Here is a 22,884-nt window from a genome sequence, read left to right as displayed (position 1 = left end):
CCCGTCTTTGGTGTCCGGAGTCTTGTGCTGAGTTTTCCGGTGCACGTTTGGAGGATGTGTTTGTTTGTTTCCTTAAAATAATATGTTAGAATTTATCTTTAATTCTGGTGAGACGGGTTAGTCGCCAACTGTTTTAAAAGCTCTTTTAAAAACACAATGGCGGCGGATGATACACCCTGCTCAGAGTTTATAAACTGGGAGGTTGACTCTTCAATTTGTAATGGATTCAAACAGGAGAAGCAACTTTCTGCCCCACAAAGGAGATACTACAGCTTCTGCAGGAGAAAGGTGAGCATCAGGACACACTGACTGGAATCCCTGTTTTATGGTTCAATTGTTGGACATATATAACGATTATTGTGAAATTTCAAGATATTTAATTTTGTTTTTCGCACATTGAAGTCTGAGGCAATGTTTGAACATTAATATCTCAAAATCTAAGAAAGATAAAAGCCTTAAATTGTCACTGGCCTCTCTAAGCATCTAAATGAATCTGATCTGTAATCTGTATTTTCTATTTAAAATCTGAAAATATATACACATTTGAGCACACTCATGAAAAAAAACTTCAAATTGCAAAAGACAATTGGTGACAGTTTACATATTTATGAACAACAATATTAAAAAAAAAAACCCGTTATGATCTGTTTTGCATTCTGTAATTTTGTATTTTTAATCAGTGGTTTCTCAGCTGTGTGCTGGGAGTGTAGCAGAAAAAAGTAGTTCTTCTACTTAAAAAACTATATTTTCCTATTATTATCATCATTATTGTTGTTGTTGTTGTTGTATAACTTAGAGGCCAAGGAAGCCCCCCCCCCCATAGGTTTCCTCCTCGTACTTTGATATGCTCCCATGTCCTGTTTTACAGTCTGTGATGGACTGACAGATGGGGTGTGCCCCACCTACCTTCCAATGTCAGCTGGGATAGGCTCCATCTCGCCCAACCACTCTAAGTTGGATAATATAATAATAATACAATAGTAATATATTGTTAAGAAGGAAGGGTCATTATTTACCAACTTTTGAGTCATTTATTTTAGAAACGGATACAGTTTCTAAACTACTCTGGACAAATTTCAATATTATCGCATATTGGGCAACATATGCACCAAACTGTGGCATACGATCACACAGCCACTGTCTTATAATCTTAAACATCTATTTGACCATGTTAAAGATTTAACTCTTTAATTGTTTTTTATGTTATCCCCTCAGTCATTTTCTGCCTTTGTGGCATCCAAGAAGGACGGTAGTCACGAGGAAGGAAGCCCTTTGTGGTGCTGCTGCGGCCAGACGTTCATCGAGCACGCCGCCATTCACAAACACGTGGCCAGAGTGCACAATGCTGAAATACAGCAGCTCGCACAGGACGAGTATGAGCATTTGTTTAGCCAACTGGAAGAAGAGCCCGAAGCAACGCAGGTGAATGAGCACAGTGGAGAAACGGTGGACGTCTCTGTGTGGATTCCCGATATTAGCCACATCTCTGAGGAGCAACTTAAAAAGTAAAGACAATCTCAATACAGTTATTTCACTATATTCTATATTTCTAATCTATATATGTAGATTATTAATGTGTCCCGTTTTAATTTTTGAATTTGATGTTTTATTTTTGTTCTTTGTTCTCTCGTTCTCCATCAGCGGTCCAGGCAGGGTTCTGCTTTACTATCACTACTGTTGCGTCGAGGAGCCACATGTCATCTGTGCTTGGCAGAAAGCTCTGTGTGAGAAGCTCCACTTAACGGGCAAGGTGAATGAATTGTCCCATCCAGTCTTGGGTTGAGGAACACTTCTATGAAAGAGCAAAGAAAAAAGGCTTTTCTCTTAATTTCAGTGAAACCGTGCCATTAAAATATGTGTTGATCTTTTTCTTCAGGTGAGGGTGGCGACTGAAGGCATCAACGGAACAGTTGGTGGCACAAACTTGGCCACTGACATTTACATAGAAGCAATGCGTTCACATCCGCTGTTCGAGATGGATGAGGAGGATTTTAAGGTCAGAATCAGATAAAGGGAAATTTTATATACTAGTGTCACCTCCCTCTCTTAATATTGCTTCATAGGATCGTAGGACTCTGTTATAGGCTCCATCAGGGTGTGGTTTGTCCATAATCAGACTTTAAGCAGTTATTAATTTATTTTTGTTAATCTTTGAATATTAATGGTGCTGTTTTTGTGGGTTTGTTCAGACCAGTGACGGTGGCGCAGAGTGTTTTACAGAGTTGAAGGTTGGGGTCTACAAGGAGATTGTCCCAATGGGAGTGGACCCAGATCTTATATCTTACCAGCTGGCAGGTACTATTTGTACTGACACTGTAAGCCTACAGAAATTATTAATAATGTAAGTGACACCTGTAGCTGATTTACTAATATCATTGCCTTTATTATCATAATAAGGTGCAAAATGTCTGCTTTGATTGCTGCTCTGCAGCCATAGCTGTGCTCTTGTACCAGCTGATGACAAACTCTATGCTGTGCTTGTATATAATGTCAAGTATGTGTCTGTTTTGCCTCTCAGGAGTTCATCTGGAGCCCGACGAGTTTCATAAAGAAGTGGAGGCTCTTCTGACTAAAGGAGATTCATGCAATGACACCGTCCTCCTGGACTGCCGCAACTATTATGAGAGTAAAATTGTGAGTAGTAAATTTGTTTTCTTTAGGAGATTGTTGACTTCATTCAACTGTAATCCGATCATTTTGGTGGTTTCAGGGTAATGTATGATCTTGGCATACTTGTGACATGCCCAGAGATTTATGTTGTAATTTAAGTTTTTTGTGCACCATCTACACAAGCTACCATGAGCAAATAGTAAGGATGGGCAGAACACTGATATTTGTATCTGGAAATAATGAGTCTGTATCCAAACAGAAAAGCATGACTGGGATCAATTTCATAAGCCTCAGTATTTTAGCCAGAAGCAGCGGTATTGAGGTTGTGCTATTAGAGAGTAATGTGCAAAGGCTGTAACAGTTAATAATTGCTGTTTTTTTTGCCTTCAGGGGCAGTTCACTCAGTGCCTGGCGCCAAATATCCGTAAGTTCAGCTACTTCCCAGACTACGTGGACCAGAACCTTGAGCTGTTCAGAGACAAGAAGGTTCTGATGTACTGCACAGGAGGGATCCGCTGTGAGCGTGGCTCCGCCTACCTCCGCTCCAAAGTAAGCTGTTCAGTCATCAGTCTGGAAAGCTTTTAGTGGAGCTGGGTTCACTCGCTCACTTGTTGCAGGTTGCTGATTCTCCACAAGGGGGAGCCTTTTACTAGTAGTTTAGGTATTGAGAAATGCATATTTCTGAAATGTTTGCATCAAATATTTTAAGTTCTTGTTCATATTTATCTCTTAAATCTGGTACCAGGATGTGTGTAAGGAGGTTTACCAGCTGAAAGGTGGAATTCATAAGTACCTGGAGCGTTTCCCCGAGGGGTTCTATCGTGGAAAGCTTTTTGTGTTTGATGAACGCTACGCCATCTCCTCAAACAGTGACATCATCTCAGGTTAGTGTGTAAACAGAGCCCATTCTCTGCATGTTAGAAGTACCAGAAAGCATCCATAAGATCTAATATTCTCTTAATATACATGTATTTTTTTAAATAAGATAACAGACTCTGTTTAGATTGCAGGTACTGCGGCCATCCGTGGGACCAGTACAAGCTCTGCTCCACCCAGTACTGCTGCCAGCTGGTTCTGTCCTGTCCAAGCTGCAGACAGGACGGCCACACCGCTTGCTGCCCCACGTGCCAGACCAAAGGTCAGGCTCAGTCCGAGGAGACCTCACATCACAAAGAGGAGTGCAAGTGCACTGACGTACGCCCCAGAATCCCTCAGGATGTGTAAAATGATCAGATTTCAGTGCTTAAAAATAACATAAACATAGTGTAAAATGTGTGTGACAGATTTTCAAAATAGGAATTTTTATACTAATGCATGTGGGAAATTAAGTCAGATGCATTTTAACTAATGAAAATCTATTGATGAAATTGAAGAAAATATCTGCTGAATCTGTTTTTATCATGTGAATATTGTGAACATTTTGTCACTAATGAAAGCTCAACTTCAACTTATTGTATGTATAAATGTTTCTGTTTCGTACTTTTAAACTGTGACATATATTTTGTCTCTTGTGTTTTCAAGCTGTTTAACAAACAGATGCATCATTATTTAGTGCTCTATGTATAGCCAAGATATGCATGCATTACTAGGATCCATGCACGTTTGCTTTCCAAACTCTGCAAACTCTGGCTAGTGTAGCTTACTGAGACTGCAGGTGTTGTTTAAAGAAACCACAAGCAGTAGTGCATCTGTTTGCCTCATGGCAGAATGTCCCTTTAACATATGTAATAATAGATGCATGTCAAAAACAGCGCCAAAGTATGCAGTTACATAATAGGTTTAGCAGGTCATAGCATGAAAGTTACAGCAACAGAAGCAGTAAATGAAAGCAGTAACTAAAATAAAGCTTTTAAGAAAACGTGATGTGACAGACACGAAGGAGTGGGGTACCTGCCTGTTCTGGTAGGCTAGTCAAGCTGCACAGGGCTGGGCTGTGAGGACATGTCTCATTAAAGGAGGCTGGGCCCAATTGATGCTTGGGGAATGTTTTGTTTTCTAACAATTTGGTCAGAGACATGCAAATTAATAGCCAGATGGAGGAGGCATTCTTCACCCTGTTCCTACTCAGACAAAGGAGCAGATATCGATTCTACTGGGTATATGCCTGTATGTGGACCTGTTCAACTCTCCTCTCTATAAAGGCCCAGTATCTCAAGACTGGAACAGGATGTATCTACACTCTCAAGACTGTGCAAGGAGACATAGCATGTGTGGTTACACTATCATTCCTTTCCAAAAATAAACTAAAACCATCAGCAGGATATGCAGAAACATCCACTACAGTATAAATTTCTCTCCAAAACCCCAAGCTGGAGATGATCTGAGACTATGCTTTTGTGCTGTGTAATACTAATATCTACCAGAAGGTGGTCAGGCATGTAAGAGCATGTTCTTATAATGCTATTCTGCAAAAGAAAGTCTATTGAAGAAATGCTGAGAAACAAAGAAATTTCAAACAAGTTGACATCCAAAACATCTCAACACATCCCCTGGTGGTGAATGTGTTCAATTCTACAGTGGGAAATGAAAAAAAGTGTCTTTAATTAAGAGTCTAACTTTCAAGGTCAAAGTGTGAAGACATTTTTTAAAAGATATACAGGGGTAGTGTTGACAGACATTAAGGAAGAAGATAAGACAGTATAAAGAGATGAGAACAGTTTGGTTGCAGGTGTTGACGTGTTTCTCAAAGGGGAAGAGGAAGGACGGTCTGTGTATTCAACCTCACCTCTGGTGCCGGTGCCCATCTCTCAATTTTAAATGCATGTAGACATTGAGGGTTCTCGGGAGGGGCCGTGCTGACACCTGCTGCTCTCTGGCAGCAAGCACCATGCCCTCCCGTGTTTTAAATGCACTTTAGAACAACACGCAGCAACACTGTGCATGAGCGGGAGGTATGGGGTCTTCACACCCCCCCGTTCTCTGTTAGCCATCGGGGCGGAGGGGCTGGAAGGAGGTGCTGGCTGTCCGTTTGGGGTCTGGGATGCGGAGCCTCCCTGCTGCTGCGGAGCCGGGGGCAGTCTGCTTGCCTCAACCCCCGGGGAAAGGGTAACATCTCCTGAGTCTAGGTGCGGTTTCCCTCTGGGGGCGAGGGTACCTGGACCTGGGGTATAGAGTATGTTTGGGGGGGGGGGGGTGATTGTGCGTGTACAGTGTCCATTTGTGTCTGTCTTTACGTTGGGTAAGTGCTGAGTATTTGTATATGCGTGTATGAGGGTGGGCATGCACGTTTGTGTCTATATTGTCAGGTCAGGTCTTAGACTCCACCTCTCTGGGAACATTTCAGGCCCTCCAAAGTGTGGAGGCCTATCTCTCCTCACCATACTCCCTGCCGGTGGTTGATGCCCTCAGGTGTCGGTGCGTTGGTAGTTTTTTTTTATGTAAATGTAAGGGGCTGGGCGCTCAGGTATGTATCGGCTCACTCCCAGTGGCTGCTTGGCGGGGCCTGGCGCCCGTGGCTCGGTCGGTGTACACACGGGTGTTCACTATTAGACACAAACCACACCTTTCTTGGCTGCTACCTCAAATCACATTGTGCGCTGTCGGTCCTGCGTGCTGCACAACAACATTCAGTATTTACTTTTATTTACACTTAGCTAGATTAATGCAATGGTGTTGTGTTTATTATGCGGCTCTCTCTCTCTCTTTTTTTTTTTTTGCTTGTTCTCTCTCTTTTTTTTCCTCAACAGGTGATCCGGGAGATTTTCTTTCTGTTTAAGTGCCCTTTCTCACTGTCCCCCTTCCCCTTTATTTTTCTGTTCTTTCATCTTTTTCCCCTCCCTTTTCTATCCCCCAGCCATGTCTCTCTTGTCTGTAACAGCTGAAAAAAATAATTAATTAATTAATAATAACAACAAAGGTCGATCGAACGGACCAATACGGCAAAGCCGTGATGATCCACTTGGCAAAGTAAATCCGTTAGGTGTCTTTGTTGGTGTAGCAGCACGAGGTGAGAATAAAGTAAATACTCTTCACAGTTTAAAAGACAACGCCACCCTGGGAATTTCACCCAGATAATACTGGAAGTAACACTAATCACCAAGTAGGCAGTTAGGTTTGTTATACTCAGTATAGAGACGAGGTTCAATGATAAAACACACACTCACACTAATAAACTAAGAAAGGCAGGTGTGTACACTCAAAGGATCCCACCACCAAGGCACCCATAGTCTCCTCCACGTCGACACTCCGCATCTGAATAAAAGAAACAAAGAAAATTTTAATATATTACAACAAAACTAATATTCACACGCTGGGGATAGCCCAACTGCAGGAACACACTGGTGATCCGCATCTAGAAAAAGGGCCTCCCACCAGTGGCGTAACAAAAACCCAAACTACAAATCAAACAACGGAAAAAAGAACAAACATACAGCCTAAATAAAACTTTAAAATATGGGGCAGACGGAATTGGTATTGCTCCAACTTGCCGTCTGCCCGACTATAAGTTAATCTTCTAATCAATATGCACGCCAGCCGACTCGCGTAGCATATGGCCGTTGTCCACGCCGAAGTCCACTTTAAAGGCTGGCAGCAGTAGGAAAAGAAACCTCGCAACAGGAACAGACAGTAAAAGCAAAGCAGCAGCACTTCACTTAGCGTAGCTTTGCGTAAAACTAAGGCCCACACTTCCTGCAAAGCATAATATGTATAAAAGAACAATAAAAGACAACAACAAAATTGAATTACCGAGTAAACCGAGTAAACCGCGTCATGAAACATGAGCAGAGTGGCTCATAGGAGGCTTCTACAGCTACGACGTAAAAACAACATCTGTTTACCACCAAGTAAGGTAAATTACACACTACAATGAGTAAACACCTACCAGCCGCGATGGAGGCTTCAGAAGGGTAACCCGCAAATGATCTCTGCAACCTGTCATGAAATCAATATCCTTAGTATCCTTATTTTCCTATTATATTGTTTTATGTACTTTAATAATGAAGGCTTGTAGAGCAAGGCCACTTTTGACTCACAAACTAAGTGCTCAGCCAGACTGAAAAACAGGGAGTTTTAGTGCACAGGCATATTAATAGATAAGACACAGAAAAGAGGAACTTTGCCATATAAGCAATGTTTGAGAAATAACACCATATAAGACATATATGGAGCTAAAAATGTTAGAGCTCTTGCAACTGGCGTTTGGGCTGTGCAGGGGTCTCTCTCTTCCGGAAGATGATTGAATAAAAAGAAATATAAATGTTTTAACACACTATGAGTCGGTTTTCTCTGTTCTATCACGGGGACAAAAGAATCGGGGTTAATAAACCCCAAGGGAAGTCAGCCAGGTGACCAAAAAGGAGATCACAGGTAAGCGATCCAGGACTGCTCAAATGGCCACTATTTACTAGCGCCCCCCTAATGCGCCAGGCCGAAAGTGGGTTGAACTGAGGAATAACATTCATCCTGCCACAATGGCATCAGACAACAGTTATGATGGCTGAAGAACCAAGTGGGACAGGCGCAACCCCCCCCCCCCCCCCAACAAAAACAAAAAACAAAGGGGAGGAGAAAGTACACTAGCAGAGAATAGGGAGATACTGCAGCAGCAAGACATTTTTTTTTACAGATATACAGGGGTAGTGTTGACAGACGTTAAGGAAGAGAAAAACACAGAATATAGAGATGAGACCAGTCTGGTTGCAGGTGTTAACATGTTTCAGGTATTTATTTGTAAATAACTGTTGAAGGTGTATGTGAGATTACTAACATGTGTGGAGGTATCCATCAAAAAGAGAAGGAACAGCAGTCGGAAAATAGCTGTTTATACAGAAATTAAAGCATGTGTACTTTATTTGCCAAGATACTTGTAGAACAAAAGTGCACATTATAGAAAACGAAACATGCAAAATGCAACTCCACCAGAGGGAGCGAGAGGACAACATCCTGGAGGCTGCTAAGCTCCTCAACATCCCGACTGGAGGCTTCAGCTTTCAGCCGAACGGACCTGGCCAGGCTGCCCGGGTCTCTTCTGAGCAGTAGCAGCCTCTGAATCGCTTCTCTCGGGGAAGGCTGGGTCCGAGAAAGTGACGCTCATGTATATTCGGTCAGCTGTGTGTTCGCGGGCATAAGGACGGGAAGACCCAGCGATGTCTGCGCCCGGTTTCACTAACCTGAACAGCTCCGTCAGCTACAGCCAGAACTCTGCAGCGAACGGCGGAGCAGCGCCACCCTATCAGAATGGTTCGTTAGCATGCTAACACCCCATTGGCGGGCTATTTGTCGGTCCTTCGCTTTGCTTTTTGCATTTTATACACTGGAACTGTCATTTACTGTCAGTCGCGATGCTGGCATTAGCTGTAAATTATGGGCATGAATTATTAAAAGACTGATGATTTTAGCTGAAGCTAAGCACTTGCTAAAGGTAGCTAACTTAAAAGCTAACGTGGGTATTGAAAACGGATGGTAACGGTAGCTAACTGTTAGCATGAAAATAGCTGTTTGACAGATTGCGCACCACCTCTCCATAGCCTCTTGTTTTTATTAAATCTCCAATAGCTAACGACTTAATAGAAGTTGCGTTAAAACAATTTACTTTCTATTAATAGAAGGCTGCTTATTTCAACTGAGAGCTAGCCTTTCAAGGAAGGCTGCTCAAGCGTGTTTACAGTAAATGATAACCTGTGATCAGATTTTCATATTTAACATATATTCGTGCACGTGTATTAAGCTTCACAAGAATATCTAAACACATGTGAACAAACTAATTTGTGGAGGGTAAAGTAGGAAAGACAATCGTCTCTAATAAATGGTTCAGTTTTCAGGACAGAGCTTCGCAAAAATATTTATCTCAAAAGAGAAGGAATACAACCAACTAATTTCCTTCTTAAGTAAACAAATAAGAGGGGATAAAATCTTAAAATCAGGCTGCAGTTTGGCTCAAAATAAAGCGTGTTTTGTACTTTGTGGTCCATTATTTCTAATTTGTCGTAGCTATGAAGTAGACATTAGCCAATATTCATTTTGCATATTGGAAAAGTGTGTGTGTATGTCGTAGGCTTTATACTGCATTTTTAAATAGAGATAATAGAGCTTAATTCTATTTTTGCATGTGTATTTATGTATTAAAGATGGTGGGGACAATGGGCGTGTTCTTAGAGATCATTTCTATTTTTTTTAATTTATTTATTTATTTTTTTACATTTTAGTCGTCTTTAAAGTTGAATGTTCAAAAATGTGTGATAATGCATTCATTCTGTAGCTAAATATGAATGTGAGGTGCGGTTCTGGAAGCTGTCTTTCTTTCTAGAGCCCACACTTTAATTTGTTAAATTACTACAGAGGGAGATAATTCAGTAGTTTTGTGTTTCTGAGATATTCCCTATATTCGTTCAAACTGTGATTGTGGAAGTTCAGGGGTTTGGTGCCCCAAACCTTTTTAGCCATTGAAAACAAATGTCAGAGAGAAGTTAGAATCCTCGTGGTCTTGTAGTTGACTCTTCTGCCTTGTCTTTGAAATGCCAACTTTCTGGGAGGCTTAGATCTAAAATGGTGTTTTGTGACATTAAAACCACACAATCCTGTTCTAGTTGGCCCTTCAAAATAAAAGTATGATTCTGAGTCAGATGTCAATATTTTAAAAAGCGCTGCCTGGTGAGCAAATTGGAAATGTTTCACTCGGCAAGAAGAACTCTAAAACTTAAAAAGAGTTGTTCTTGTTTCTGTTTATTTTTACTCTGTAATTGGAGTGTAATAGTGAGAGTCGACATTTATGCTTATTAACCATGTGCTTTGCTATCCTGCCCCGCCTCCTTCCAGGTCCGGTACAGAGCTACCCTTCCATGTATCCAATTACAGGCTACTATGGAGCTCCAGCTCAACAGCAACAGAGCTACTCCACCATCCCGTCCCAAGCTACCCCAGTTTCCAGCAAAGCACCCATCACGAACAGTGCCCACAGTGCTAACTACTACCAGAACAACCATCCACAGCAGCTGCAACAGCACCACCTCCCTCAGCATCATGTAGCACCTTACAGTGCTCCACTGAGCTCTGCCCCTCCTTCTCAGCCATATGCCACACATCCTTCTTCAGCACCTCCACCGTCAAATGCCCAGTACAACCTACAGCCATTCCAGCAGCAGCAGCATCCACCCTACACCACTCCGGCATCCTACTATGGACCACAGTCATACCATGCTTCTCCAGCACAGCAGTCTCAGCAGCAGCAACAACAACCCAGTTTGGTCCCAATGGCGGCGAGTGGGCCTGGAGGTCCTCTCTACCCCATTGTTTCATACCCGTCTGCTCCAGGAAGCAGCCAGTATGGCACTCTGAGTTCCTCCCAGAGCACCACCCAGATGGGCGCACCTTTACATCAGTACGGTGCTGAGCCTCCAGCCTCCTCAGCATCAGGGCATTCTGGGTATGGCATGGCTCCTCCCAGCCAAGTGGCACCAACAGTGAATGGTCAAGGAAGCACAGGTACCCAGTGAAGTCACATTTTAATGCTGCTAGACTCTGCAATTGTGAATTCTCTGAAAATGCAGGTGGAGTTTTATAGGCTAAGAAAATCTGGTGGATGTTGGCGGAAAATGCTTTGTTTTGTTTTTTTTGTCAGTGTTTGGTGGGCAAATTAAAATTTTTCTGCAAAATTTTTTCTGCTTAGTTTTTTTTTGTTGCTGTAAGTTTCCAAAATAAAGCATATTTTGACTGTTTGTGCATTGTATGCATTTTTATGTTTAAAGAAGGAAATAAATTAACATGTTTGCATTTTTGAACCCAAAGCTATCCCTCAGTATCCTTAGAAAGCACTGTCCTTGTGCTGTTTCAGTGGCTGTTTGTGTTTTTGTTTTTTTTTTCACTGCAGCCCAAAACGCAGTCCATTCCCACTACAGCCAAACCAATCAGGCTTCTCTGAGCTACAACTCCTATGGTGGGGTCACTCAAAGCAGTGGTGGTGCTGAGGCAGACAGACCACCCTCAGGAACCCCTTCCGCTTCAGTCCATTCCTCACCGGGCCACCGTCAAGGTAAGAATGAGAGTAAATCTTCATTATGTATTGTAAACATGAAGATTTTTATGTTTGTGTACCATATTTTTCGCACTATAAGGCGCACTTAAAATCCTTTAATTTTCTCAAAAATCGACAGTGTGCCTTATAATCTGGTGTGCCTTATGTATGAAAACAGACCAGCTCATCGACAGTGCGCCTTATGTTCCGAAAAATATGTTATGTGTGGAAGCTGAAAACTGAAAATCTGTGCCTGTGCAGATAACCTGCCAAAAAATAAGATGAAAGCGTTTTGTAGTTTGAAAGTCTGCATGAAATCAGTTTCCTGTTTATTTTTTCGCTGCTCGGAGAAGTACCACACTGTGTACCTTACATTAAAACTGTGTTCTTTAAAATGTTTTGGGGTTTTTTTTATGATTGGAGACCTATTTTCTCCACCTGCTGCATTCGACGTTTGAACAACATTCTTATCTTGGTTTTTTCTGTACTATAGTGACTGTTTTTGTGTCTTCTGATGCAGCTTGTTTAGACGCACACTGCACGTGAATGGGTTACAGCTGCACTTTGGGAATATAGCACACATAATTAGCTGCAAACACACACACGCTTTCCGATGTGCAGGTGTGGGTCTGTATACAAATTTGGGGGTTTCAGGTTTGCTTTTAGCAACGTGCTGCTGGTTTATTTTTCCTGTGAATGTTTTTCACTCTTAACTTTAGTGGCTGGTCAGGATAATTAGACTCTTTCCTGTAATGTTGATTTGGGTTGCAAAAATTTGACTCTTACTTCGACAGAATAAATTGATATAATTTTGATCCAAACACTTTTTCAACTGAGCCATGTTTAAAGATTTACAATGCATTTAGACCAAATACACAGCATTTCAAAGAGTTGCTTTCTAGAGTGAATATAGTCAATGGAGACATGTTTTATTTTTGGTTTTCAATCAGTTAACTGGTATTAAAACAAGTACATATTTTTGATTGCACGCTTTTGTGGTCAGTTACAACCTCTGGCAAAATTACGGCATCATCTTACCTGCTTGAGATTTTAAAATGAAAGCACACAGTTAGACCATGGAATACATTAAGGCAAAGGAAATGCTCTCCAGTTGTCGATGGATTCTATGAGAACATTGTAGCGGAAAGGCTTTAGCAATACAGCAAGCATCAAGCTAACTTTTGACGAAGGTTCAGTTGTTTTTAATTGGCTTGAATGTGCCTTTACCCCTGCAAGTTTACTTTCTGCCCTGAACTGTGACGCCTAGTTGCGTTTTTTTTTAAGTTTTAAATTTCTAGGGACTCGTTCATTTCAAAGTAGACATTCTTCCACTGAAGGAACTTTGGGCAAGCACAATGTGGTGTGAACCTTTACTGGAAGTTTCCCCTAATCATCAGCCCTTTCTCTCTGCTTCCAGTGCAGTGTAGGTGAACTCAAGATCCACAGAGAGACTTGAGCTGTTGTCACACATGAACCAAGGACAGTGTCAGGTGAAACAATTGAAGATGAAGGATGGGGGTGACCAGTCGACTAGACGTTTAAAAGACCTTTCCTTGATCATATCAGAAATATTATTCTGTTAAACAAATTATTCCTATTTTATTAAAGTACAGCATCAGACGGTAACCTGATAGTTCAAAAGGTTAATATGAGTAAATGAACGAGGTGAAAGGTAAACACTTGGTCTAAAACAGATGGTACTTAATGGAAAAATGAGCGTTTCTGCTAACTAATCAAACATTGCATTTGTGCGGTATTATACACCTCACAACCAGTCACACATTTTAACAACATTAAGTTTGATCATCAGTGAATGAATTTAACAGTTTCATATTGCTTTTAAATACACACACACACACACACACACACACACACACACAGTGTTTTGATGGCTTAGTGTTTCGTTTCAGAAAATAGTCAAAAACTGCACTCAGTTTTGACTATTTTCTGCCTTTTAGATTATTCAGACTTCTGTAATTTGGACATTGTCCAAGGTTGACCTTTCTTTCCTGCTGCTGCATGCAGCAACAGATGCATTTCTCACTATTGGGAACTGTGAATTCACCAGACAGTTCCCTGCTCTATTCCTGGATGGTCAGTCAAATATGTCCAACTGCGTAGTAGTTTCACTTATGTCTGTCTCTAATGCATCAAAACTGTTTACATTATCTAACCAAAACCCTAAAAAACTCCCCTAAAAACAGTTCGATGAGGCCATAATATTGGATGCTCGTTCCTCCGGTGGAGAAAGGCTAAATGTATATGTTAAATTCCATCTAAACAAAATTCCTTCTTTGACTTTCACCTTTGTAATCATTGGCTTTAAATTTTTATCATCCTGACCTATTTTCCTGTGTGTAGTATTAATTGTTTTTCCTGACAAAATATGCGGCCAGCCATCAGCAACTCTGTTCTTTGCTTAAACCCGTATCACATGACTGGAAGCCAGCCGCCTGATTACCACAGCCCTGTCTGATGACATGCATCTCATCCTGACAGTTCTCTTATGTACCTTTCCCACTCCACCCCCTTCCAACAGGCATGCAGTATGGATATGTTGCTAATAGTGGCGCTAGCTCTTCCTCTGCCAACACCTCAGGCCCAGCAGCAGCAGCCCCCTCATCATCCAGCTCTGATGATGACGATGAGGAGGAGGAGGAGGATGAGGAAGCAGGTCTGCTCTAGCTTTTACCTCCCCCATAACCTTTTTGCTACTACCTTATCCACTCCTTATTTTTTTAGTAATCTTAAACCTAAAGTGTACACGTCTCTTTAGACACCTCTACTGTCCCGCCTATCCGGTGTCACTTCTGATAACCGCCATTTTCCTCTTCCCTGTCTGGCTACCATCTGTCACGTCTACTCTACCTGCCAACGCTTGTAATCAGTTCACTGCTCATCATCAGCACCATCTCCTTTCTAATAGGCTAATCATATTTCTCCCTGTTGGTCCTTGTCACCAGCCTTGCAGAGTTCACCCGCTGCGCGCAACATTTCCCCCCCTCGCATTCATCAGTCCTCTTTCAAAATATTGATTTCATCTCCTCAGTGTGTGTGCACACTGTTCTGTTCTTCCATCACTGAAAGCTAACATGAAATTTTTTTCCCTCAGAAAGGTGGCAGGTAAGTAGTGCTCGTTGTCATATACAGGACGACGTCCTCTTTGCCTGCTGTCTAGCTCTGAGCAGCGCTCTTGCTGTCTCTCAGTAATGTTCAGGGTGTGATCGTCCAGCTGTAGTGGACCCTCCACTTATCAGCAGTTATCCATGCTGATGGAAAAAAAAATCAATATTTTGTGTTTTTCTTTCCACTCTGTTCACGGCTCTTGATAGTAAACTGGATAGCCTCGGGAATGAGTTTGAATTAGATGTGGTCATGAGTCCTAGATGTAAGATGAGCACTTATGACATAAAAATGTATTGAGAGGAAATATTAATATAATCGAATATCTTTGGGTTTAAAAATTGGAAAAAGGTATGAAGGTTTTAAATAATCTAAGTGAATTTAAATATATTTTCTAACATAAATGTCAAGAGTTTTCTTTCATTCTCTAGTAAAGGGAAAGCATTAAGATGTAGGGGGGATTGGTTTATGTACTGCATGTTTTAGATTTGTTTTTGTATTTAATTCAGGTGAGTTTTGGGACTTTTAAATCATTTAGAAGCAAATAAGTAAAAAAAAATGACTCCAGTGTACTTTGTTCATGCAAGGGGTCTGTTACGAAGTAACTTTTCAGTATTGCTGATGAACAGAAATGTGTTTCATGCGTGAGTAGATTAAACGTCAGTATAGGTTTATTTTAAAAAAAAATTTTTTTATCACATGCCTGGTAATTTTGTTTTGTTTTGCAGGGGGAAGTTTTTACAAGGAGAAAAAAGATTGGTTTATTACGGAGAAGTTAGCTGTTTGTACACTGTTTGATTTTTTTGACAAGTTTATTTGTCCATGGGGCTACTGATTGACCCTCACGCTTGAATCTTGAATCTCACTGTACTAAAAAACCTTGCATTGTATTAAAAAGGCTAAAATGCTTGGTGTAACTTTTTTTTTGAAATAAATTATTTTACATTTAATAATTTAAATGTCAGGTCAGCATGATACTGATTGTTGTCATGCACCTGTGTGATGTCTCTCTCAGATGTTCTGCTTTAAAGATCCTCTGAGACGTGTGTCATCAGCCAGAGGTTAACAGATGTTTAAATATAACCACTCCCCTGCCGATAGGTCCCGCTGTCTATGCATGCGTTTGCTGACTCTCCTGCTTCTCACAAGAGAGCATTGTTAGCACTGCTACAACTCATTAGCGCACTGCCTAATAAAATGAGGAGCTTGGTTTAGCTTTCTGTTTATCCCTCGTGCTCTCATCAATTCCCCACAGTGTTGCTGTCTTACAGGTTGTCTGTTGCAGCAAAATAGCACTTGTTGATTCAAGGAAGCCACGCTTACCAGAATCATGATATTGAAAATAACAAAATGGGTTCAGAGTCACAAGTAAAGCAGAAAACAACCAGTGCATTTTAGACTTTTGTAGGACAAAGCTTGCAAGTTATTAGTTGAAAAATAGTTTAAATACATTTTAAAATGAACATTATAAGCAAACCTGATTAAACTAATTTATAACACAAATCTAACAGCAGACGTATGTTATCAGGATGAATCAATTCATCACCTGTCACATTTTGATAATACTGCCATCACCTACTATCAACAACAGCAGTCGCCAACCAAAATAACCGACTATAACACCAGCAGCAACAACCAGCCTCGCAGCTAATGGCAACCACAGCCAACAGCAACACTAATATTTCTAATAGCAGTAGTAGTTCTGAATTTTAATCTTGGATTGCCTCATATTTATTTAGTTACAGCTGTTTTATTTCAGATTTGTGTATGGCCATTCATTTTTGTTATCTGTATACACACGACAAGTTTTTCTTATTGATTATATGCCAAAATGTTTTGATCAATTTATCTTTATTTTGTAACTGTTCACATAACAAAAGTTATCCACGACTAGAGTTTAAGGCGTTACTCAGTTGGCTGTTTGTTTGTTCACTAATTAAGTCTGTCTGGAGTCAGGGACGGCGTTTTGGTTTCTTTGGTTTGTGTTGCTGTGTCATCTCTGTTGTTGTCATGGTCTTACTGCTGAGTGTGAATCAAGTATTCAAATACATGCAAGGTTTGTCCTGGTTTGAAATAGGCCTTAGTCGGCTCAGTAACCATTAAGTTACACATGTACGGGTGCAGTAATAGAATATAAATGTATGTGGAGTCCAAACTGGGCTCATATTAAAACTTTTAAGATCAACTGCAAATCAACACTGGCTACAATGAGCTCTATATAGTCTTGGTAGTATCCATTTTCTTGAAGGAGGAGGAGAAGGCTTGGCTCTCCTGGTGTCCTCGTCATCCCTAGTCCTTAATCCAGTAGTCTGCTGGTCCGATTTAGTCTGAGATAATTGGATCTTGCCCTGTCCAATGAGCTCTGTCCCTGAGGCCTGTCACATCTTGGTTTGCTGCTGTTGATCCCTCCTTTTGGCACACATGGATTAGTGGATCCATTCAAATATTACTGCCCATGTAATCCTTTGGGAAAACCTATTCATTACATGACATGCAAGGAATAAACAGACAAAAACGAAAAGATCCTTTTGCTTGCTGTTGTTTTTTTATTAAGATTATTTTGTGGATATTTTACCTCATAGGCACTGAAGCAAATTAGAAAAGCGATATGATGGAGTTGGATAACATGCAACCAATGTTGGATTTGAACCGGGAGTGTTGCAGTGCACTAAATGAGTCCACACGCTATTTTGACTGCAGCATTAATTCTTGAAAGGTTATGGCAGCTTGCTGAGGGATTTGAAAAATAATTTTAAAAGCCTTCATGCTTTTTTTTTTTTTTTTTTAAATAACGTAACGTGAAGCTTTCGAGTTAGCTGCCAGCCTTACCCTCCTCTATGTCCATGAGCGGTGGATAGAGACGAAAAGAATGACATCATAAACACAAGAAATGAGTTTCCCTAGATTGGGTGAGAAGCTCGGTCATTTGGGTGGAGCTCAGAGTTGAGCCGTGACACGAGCCAGCCGAGGTGGCTCGGACCTCTGAGGAAAAATGTGTCCTGGACACTTCCTAGGTGGGGTGATTTGGGCATGCCTAGTGTTTGATCACTGAAACAGTTAAACTGAAAATGATGATGGCAGTAGTAGTAGTAGTCAAAGGAGCTTGCAAAGAAAAGCGTCTGGACTTCTTTAAGTTGCTTGAAGACGTTTCACCTCTCATCCGAGAAGCTTCTTCAGTTCTAAGGTCAAATGGTGGAGAGTCCCAGATATAAACCTAGTGGGTCCCTCTGTGGGGGGTTTCTCCCACTAGGTTTATATCTGGGACTCTCCACCATTTGACCTTAGAACTGAAGAAGCTTCTCGGATGAGAGGTGAAACGTCTTCAAGCAACTTAAAGAAGTCCAGACGCTTTTCTTTGCAAGCTCCTTTGACTACGATGACCTGGATGACTGAGAACCTTCACAGACGTAGTAGTAGTAGTAGTAGTAGTGATTTTTTTTTTCAGATACTTTGACATAGTCACAAAGTGCTTTAAGAGAACACAGATTAGTTTATGACAAAAAGTAGTCAGTCACAAGATAACATTTTAAAAAGGGCATAAAACTAAATGAGTACTGTACTACAAAATAAATAAAATGGGCAGTAATAAAATGAAAAGTTTAGAAAAGATATAGAAATTGTAAAAAGGAATAAAAACTTGGTTACTAGGGGGAAAAAAGCAAGTTCAGAGTTTTGATGATGGTGATAAACTTGTTCCAGGTGTTAAATATAAATGACTCGGCTATTAATTTAATGCATTTCTTTAGTTTTGCTGGCTGAACAGAGGAATCTGAGGCATGTGTTGTCTAACCCGCCTGTTTGTGAGGACACTGGGAGCCTTTTTGTCAGAAAGCTGAATTCAGATGGTAGATGTTAATATAAAAGTTCTCCAAAAAAGAATTTATTTAATTTTGGTTTTTAGATTACAAAAAAGATAAGGCTTGACTAATCCACATCTGGTAAACCACCTTTCTCTGATCAGGGCACCACCCTGTAGCTTCCAGTGGTTTGTCCTCACTAATGGCCTGTAGCTAACTGGTTTTATTGAACATGCTGAAAATGTCTTTCGTTCTGTGCCCATCGCACACACTCATATCTTCTTTCCCCCCCCTCAGTTCTCTACACATGTCCTGTCCTCAGACGTCCCCACACAGCAACTTGCATATACTCAAAACTTAAGTGCTTCCTTTTTATGTTTTCTTTCCATCTTTCAGTCTGCCTCTTCTCTTTCGTTTTCTTTCTGTGAGGCCAAAGGGAGTCCATGCACGACCAAACCAGAAAATCTGCTTTTATTCACTTTAATGTTGTCTTTCATTTTTATCCCAACACTCTGTCCTTCCTCCCCGTTTCACTTCATTTGTCTTTAGATTTTTTTTATTGTGCCATTATTTATTTGAACAGAGTAATATTTGCAAGCTGTCTTTTCCTTCATAATAACAGTTTTTAATGCCTTTTGAGTTTCATTTTTCCCCCTCTCTGCCTCTCGCAGGCGGTGACACATCCTCTTCTTCTACTGGCAGTGCCTCTCCGGTGCCCAACAGCTACGATTCCCTCGAAGGTGGCAGCTATCCAGGTACGTGTTCATCACAGACAGACTGCACCTCATGCACCTGAGCAACTCTCAGTAAAATCACAGCTTTGTCTAAACTGTAAATCAACTTTTCTTTGACAATATGTACAGTGCACAATATTTTTATAACTTGGCATTTGCATAAAATGAAATCTGTTATAAAACCTTAATCAATTGTTAAAGCTGAATTTTAGGGTCTTAGGTCAGTGCTGGAAAACAGATGTGAGAATGACCGGATGAAAATATTCTTGAATATAAAGAAAGTAGAGCAGGGCGATATGGCCAAAAATATTTATCACGATATATATTTGAAAATTTGCGATAACGATATAACCGACGATATAATTGATGCGAGACAAAATACAACTCCACAACATTACTAGCGCAAAAAGACAACCTTCCATTTATTTTCACTTAAACAAGAAGCTGGTTTTTATGTACATTAAAGCTTTATAAAAATGTAACAGTGCAAATGCAAATTCCTTGCTGAAAGTTTAACCAAAAGGCATTTCCAGTAGAAATGGGCTGACATATCCTGAGCATAACCATGTATAATATCCACTGAAGTTAAAAAGAGGTGCTTTGCAACATTAAACTGCAGTGTGCAGTACGCATTTTTCGGACCATAAGGTGCACGGGATTATAAGGCACATTAAGCGAAACAAAGCAGTCAGATAAATCAAACTTGATTAAACTCATTCTTCTTGCTTCCTCCACTTCTGTACCATTGATTCATTAATGTTGAATTCTCTGGCAGCTGCTCTATTCCCATGTTGTTGCAGTATATTAATGACTAACCTCGTATTGTGGATGGATTATCTCAGTTGTTCTCCTGACTGAAGTTTGGTCCGTTTACAGCATCCTGCCATGCGATTGCATTTGTCTCTAACCATGAAGAACCTTAACGTTAACTTTTATAAGTGGAAAAGTGTTAGTGTTCGTCCTCCAGCTTCACTGTTTATGTTATGCTAATATAGCTGTGTCGCTAGCGATCACGTAGCACATCATTATATACCAGCTAGCCCAACTTCAGTAACCCTACAAACGTCACTGCTGTTTAGTTTCCTGTCTTCATTTATGTTGGAAGTGATAGCAGAGCTGTACGTTTGATTTTTTTCAGAAATCTCTCAGTCAGAACATGCAATATCATGCTTAGGTAACTAGCAAAACTAGCGAGCTAACTTCCGCTAGCTTCCTGCTAACTTCTAACTCCGTTAAATGTAATAACTTTTGTTTTCATGGATGCCTGGAAGTTAAACTTTATAGTTACACCTGGTAAAGCAGCAATGCTGATCGTTTTATTAAAGATGAAAGAATTTAGACAGTTTTTAACGCTCAGTGATGCTGCAGTGTTGTTTGACCTGAAGCATACGGAGTTTAGGACCCAGATTACTCCCAGATTTAAGAGCATCTTAGTCCGACAAATACGACAATAACGACGGCCGCTTGCATGTTCTGCAAAAAAATGTGCTTTGTTGTGTATCTGACGGACAAACACCAAACCAGTTCCACATCACGGAAGTTGCACCATTTTTACAAACCAATTCTGGTTCATCTGTTTCACTCAACAATCGGCCATGTGCGTATGAAAACAAAGGCACCGCGCATGCGCGTTTTACTCCCATTCTATCGCGATATTTCATTTTCCTATCGTTGCCTAACACTATCCGGTTGTTCAGTCTGACGTCACTAGCCGTGTCTGGGTCTAAACTCCGCTGCAGGTCCATATATCAAACGACCACTATGGCATTACTGAGAGTTGAAAAACTGTCTAAAGTCTTTCATCTTTAATAAAATGATCAGCGTTCTGCTCTACCAGGTGTAACAATTGCGTTTAACATCCAGGCATCCATGAAAACGGAATTTATGACATTTAACGGAGTTAGAAGTTAGCAGGGAGTTAGCTCGCTAGCTTCTATCTAAATACAATATAGCATGTCCTGACTGCGGGGTTTTGGAAACAAATTAAAATGTACAGCTCTGTTATCACTTCCAGCATAAATGAAGACAGGAAACTAAACAGCAGTGACGTTTGTAGGGTTACTGAAGTTTGGCTAGCTGGTATATAATGATGTGCTACGTGACCGCTAGCGACACAGCTATGTTAGCATAATATAAACAAGCTAACTTTTTTTCCACTCGATAAAAGTTACCGTGAGTGTTCTCGGTGGTCAGGAACAAATGTAATCGCATGGCAGGATGCTGTAAAAGGACCAAACTTCAGCCAGGAGAACAACTGAGATAATCCATCCACAATACGAGGTTAGTCAGTCATATACTGCTGCATGGGCTGGGCTGTAGTTACATCCTAAGGTTTTAAAAACCGAGCTTAAATAAATGATTAGCAGTAATAAAAGCCGAGGGAGGTCAACAGTGATCACTGACTGTTTTAGGAGCTTTTTGAGATCAAATATAAGAAAATACATAACATTAAACATGTTAACAACACAAAAGCCATATTAAACGCAGACTACTTTAGACCCGGAAGTAGGATTTGTCGCGTCATCACTGAACAACCGGATACCGGTATTACCGTGAACGGTATAATATGGCCCAGCCCTAAAAGAAAGTGCTGCCTCCTAAGCAGGGACTCTTAGAGGATAAAATAATTCTCCGTGAACTGAATTTAGATCCTTTTCCTTATCCCTGAGGAAGGTTCCTGCAGTGTTAACACAGCTATATTTGCTGACAGCTGATGTGGCAAAAAAGACTTGGGTCTTCTGTTATCTAGTGACAACTTTTCACAGCAGAGAGAGGAAAAACGGGCTTTAAGACAATCCACATATTCCCTTTGATGCGACCCAGCTTTTCTAAGCAGAAGACAGCAGTGTCATTCACAACGCTTTAAATGTGATTGTTGTTAGTTTGTTACTGGTACAGTGTTCCTGATGTTTATACTACCGTCTCATCTCTTATGGCTCTTTATTCATCTAATCTGATAACAATATTGTGTAGTTTGACCAAAGCTAATGGAGACAGCAAAGGGGACTGCAAATGCTACTTGAAAAGGCTTTTTTTTTGTTGTTTAGGGATAATTTGGCACTTATTCTAACTTATTCTAAAATCAACATTAACACAGTGATCTTATTTTTCTGTTCATGTTAAAACACCTTAAAAATGTTCTGTCTTCTTAACATCACACTACTGTACTCCTGCACTGTCTCTCTTTCCAGAATCCATGCCACCATCCAGCAATGTGACCAACCAGGCTCAGCCCTACGGTAGTTACGGTTACCCTGGCATGCAGTCAGGTTATCGGCAGGGACCGGCGTCCCACACTGACGCCTCCCCCTCCGACGACCTGTATGGCCAGTCAAACTACCAGCAGTACTCACAGGTGAGCCTGCAACAGAAATGTTGATTAATATTTTGCACATCTATGGATTGTTTGAAAGTTTTTTTCAGGCTATTTTCTCAGATTTTATATTAAATTGTCTAATTTTTCGTGTGTAAAAAGTTTGGATAAAGGCAAACCCAACCTGCGTTTGATACCCATCACTTAGAGCGACTGTCTGTTGCCCCCACTAGATTTTAAGTAAGCATATGTAGGCTTTTAAATTTCACCTATGCTTTGACCAATTCTGGTGATAGGCTCTAGTTTTATGAGCTGGCTTATAACAGAGTCAGAGACCTGTTCAGGATTCTGACCCTG

The 22,884-nt window shown here is 40.7% G+C and overlaps 2 protein-coding genes across 2 annotated transcripts in view; both read left to right on the top strand.

Annotated features, from left to right (window-relative positions):
- Window positions 1-6: 6 nt before the first annotated feature.
- tstd2 (thiosulfate sulfurtransferase like domain containing 2) lies at window positions 7-4,097 on the top strand. The gene is made up of 9 exons (XM_080900732.1): window positions 7-288; window positions 1,216-1,505; window positions 1,642-1,750; window positions 1,877-1,996; window positions 2,190-2,295; window positions 2,519-2,634; window positions 3,001-3,159; window positions 3,356-3,494; window positions 3,614-4,097. Exons 1-9 carry the CDS (start codon window positions 157-159, stop codon window positions 3,832-3,834), a joined length of 1,392 nt encoding a protein of 463 aa, XP_080756858.1. The 5' UTR covers window positions 7-156; the 3' UTR covers window positions 3,835-4,097.
- A 4,392-nt stretch (window positions 4,098-8,489) lies between these two features.
- Window positions 8,490-22,884, top strand: part of sec24b (SEC24 homolog B, COPII coat complex component) — a 30,486-nt gene continuing 16,091 nt past the window's right edge. Inside the window, exons 1-6 of the mRNA XM_080900417.1 lie at window positions 8,490-8,790; window positions 10,366-11,031; window positions 11,417-11,578; window positions 14,100-14,234; window positions 19,152-19,235; window positions 22,406-22,569. Coding sequence (XP_080756543.1) covers window positions 8,697-8,790; window positions 10,366-11,031; window positions 11,417-11,578; window positions 14,100-14,234; window positions 19,152-19,235; window positions 22,406-22,569 — 1,305 coding nt within the window. The 5' untranslated portion in view covers window positions 8,490-8,696. The remainder of the gene's footprint in view (window positions 8,791-10,365; window positions 11,032-11,416; window positions 11,579-14,099; window positions 14,235-19,151; window positions 19,236-22,405; window positions 22,570-22,884) is intronic.

This window comes from Rhamphochromis sp. 'chilingali', assembly GCF_963969265.1.
Source record: "Rhamphochromis sp. 'chilingali' genome assembly, chromosome: 13".
Classification (NCBI taxonomy): Eukaryota; Metazoa; Chordata; class Actinopteri; order Cichliformes; family Cichlidae; genus Rhamphochromis; species Rhamphochromis sp. 'chilingali'.
Note: the sequence above shows the minus strand (reverse complement) of the source record. Positions and strands in the feature narration are given on the sequence as shown.

What these genes read in the sequence shown, in the direction of transcription:
- tstd2 (XM_080900732.1), top strand. Translation starts at nt 157, where the DNA reads ATGGCGGCGGATGATACACCCTGCTCAGAGTTTATAAACTGGGAGGTT. An exon ending in ACAGCTTCTGCAGGAGAAAG is followed by an intron (nt 289 to 1,215) that starts GTGAGCATCAGG and finishes TTATCCCCTCAG; the next exon opens with TCATTTTCTGCCTTTGTGGC. An exon ending in TCTGAGGAGCAACTTAAAAA is followed by an intron (nt 1,506 to 1,641) that starts GTAAAGACAATC and finishes GTTCTCCATCAG; the next exon opens with CGGTCCAGGCAGGGTTCTGC.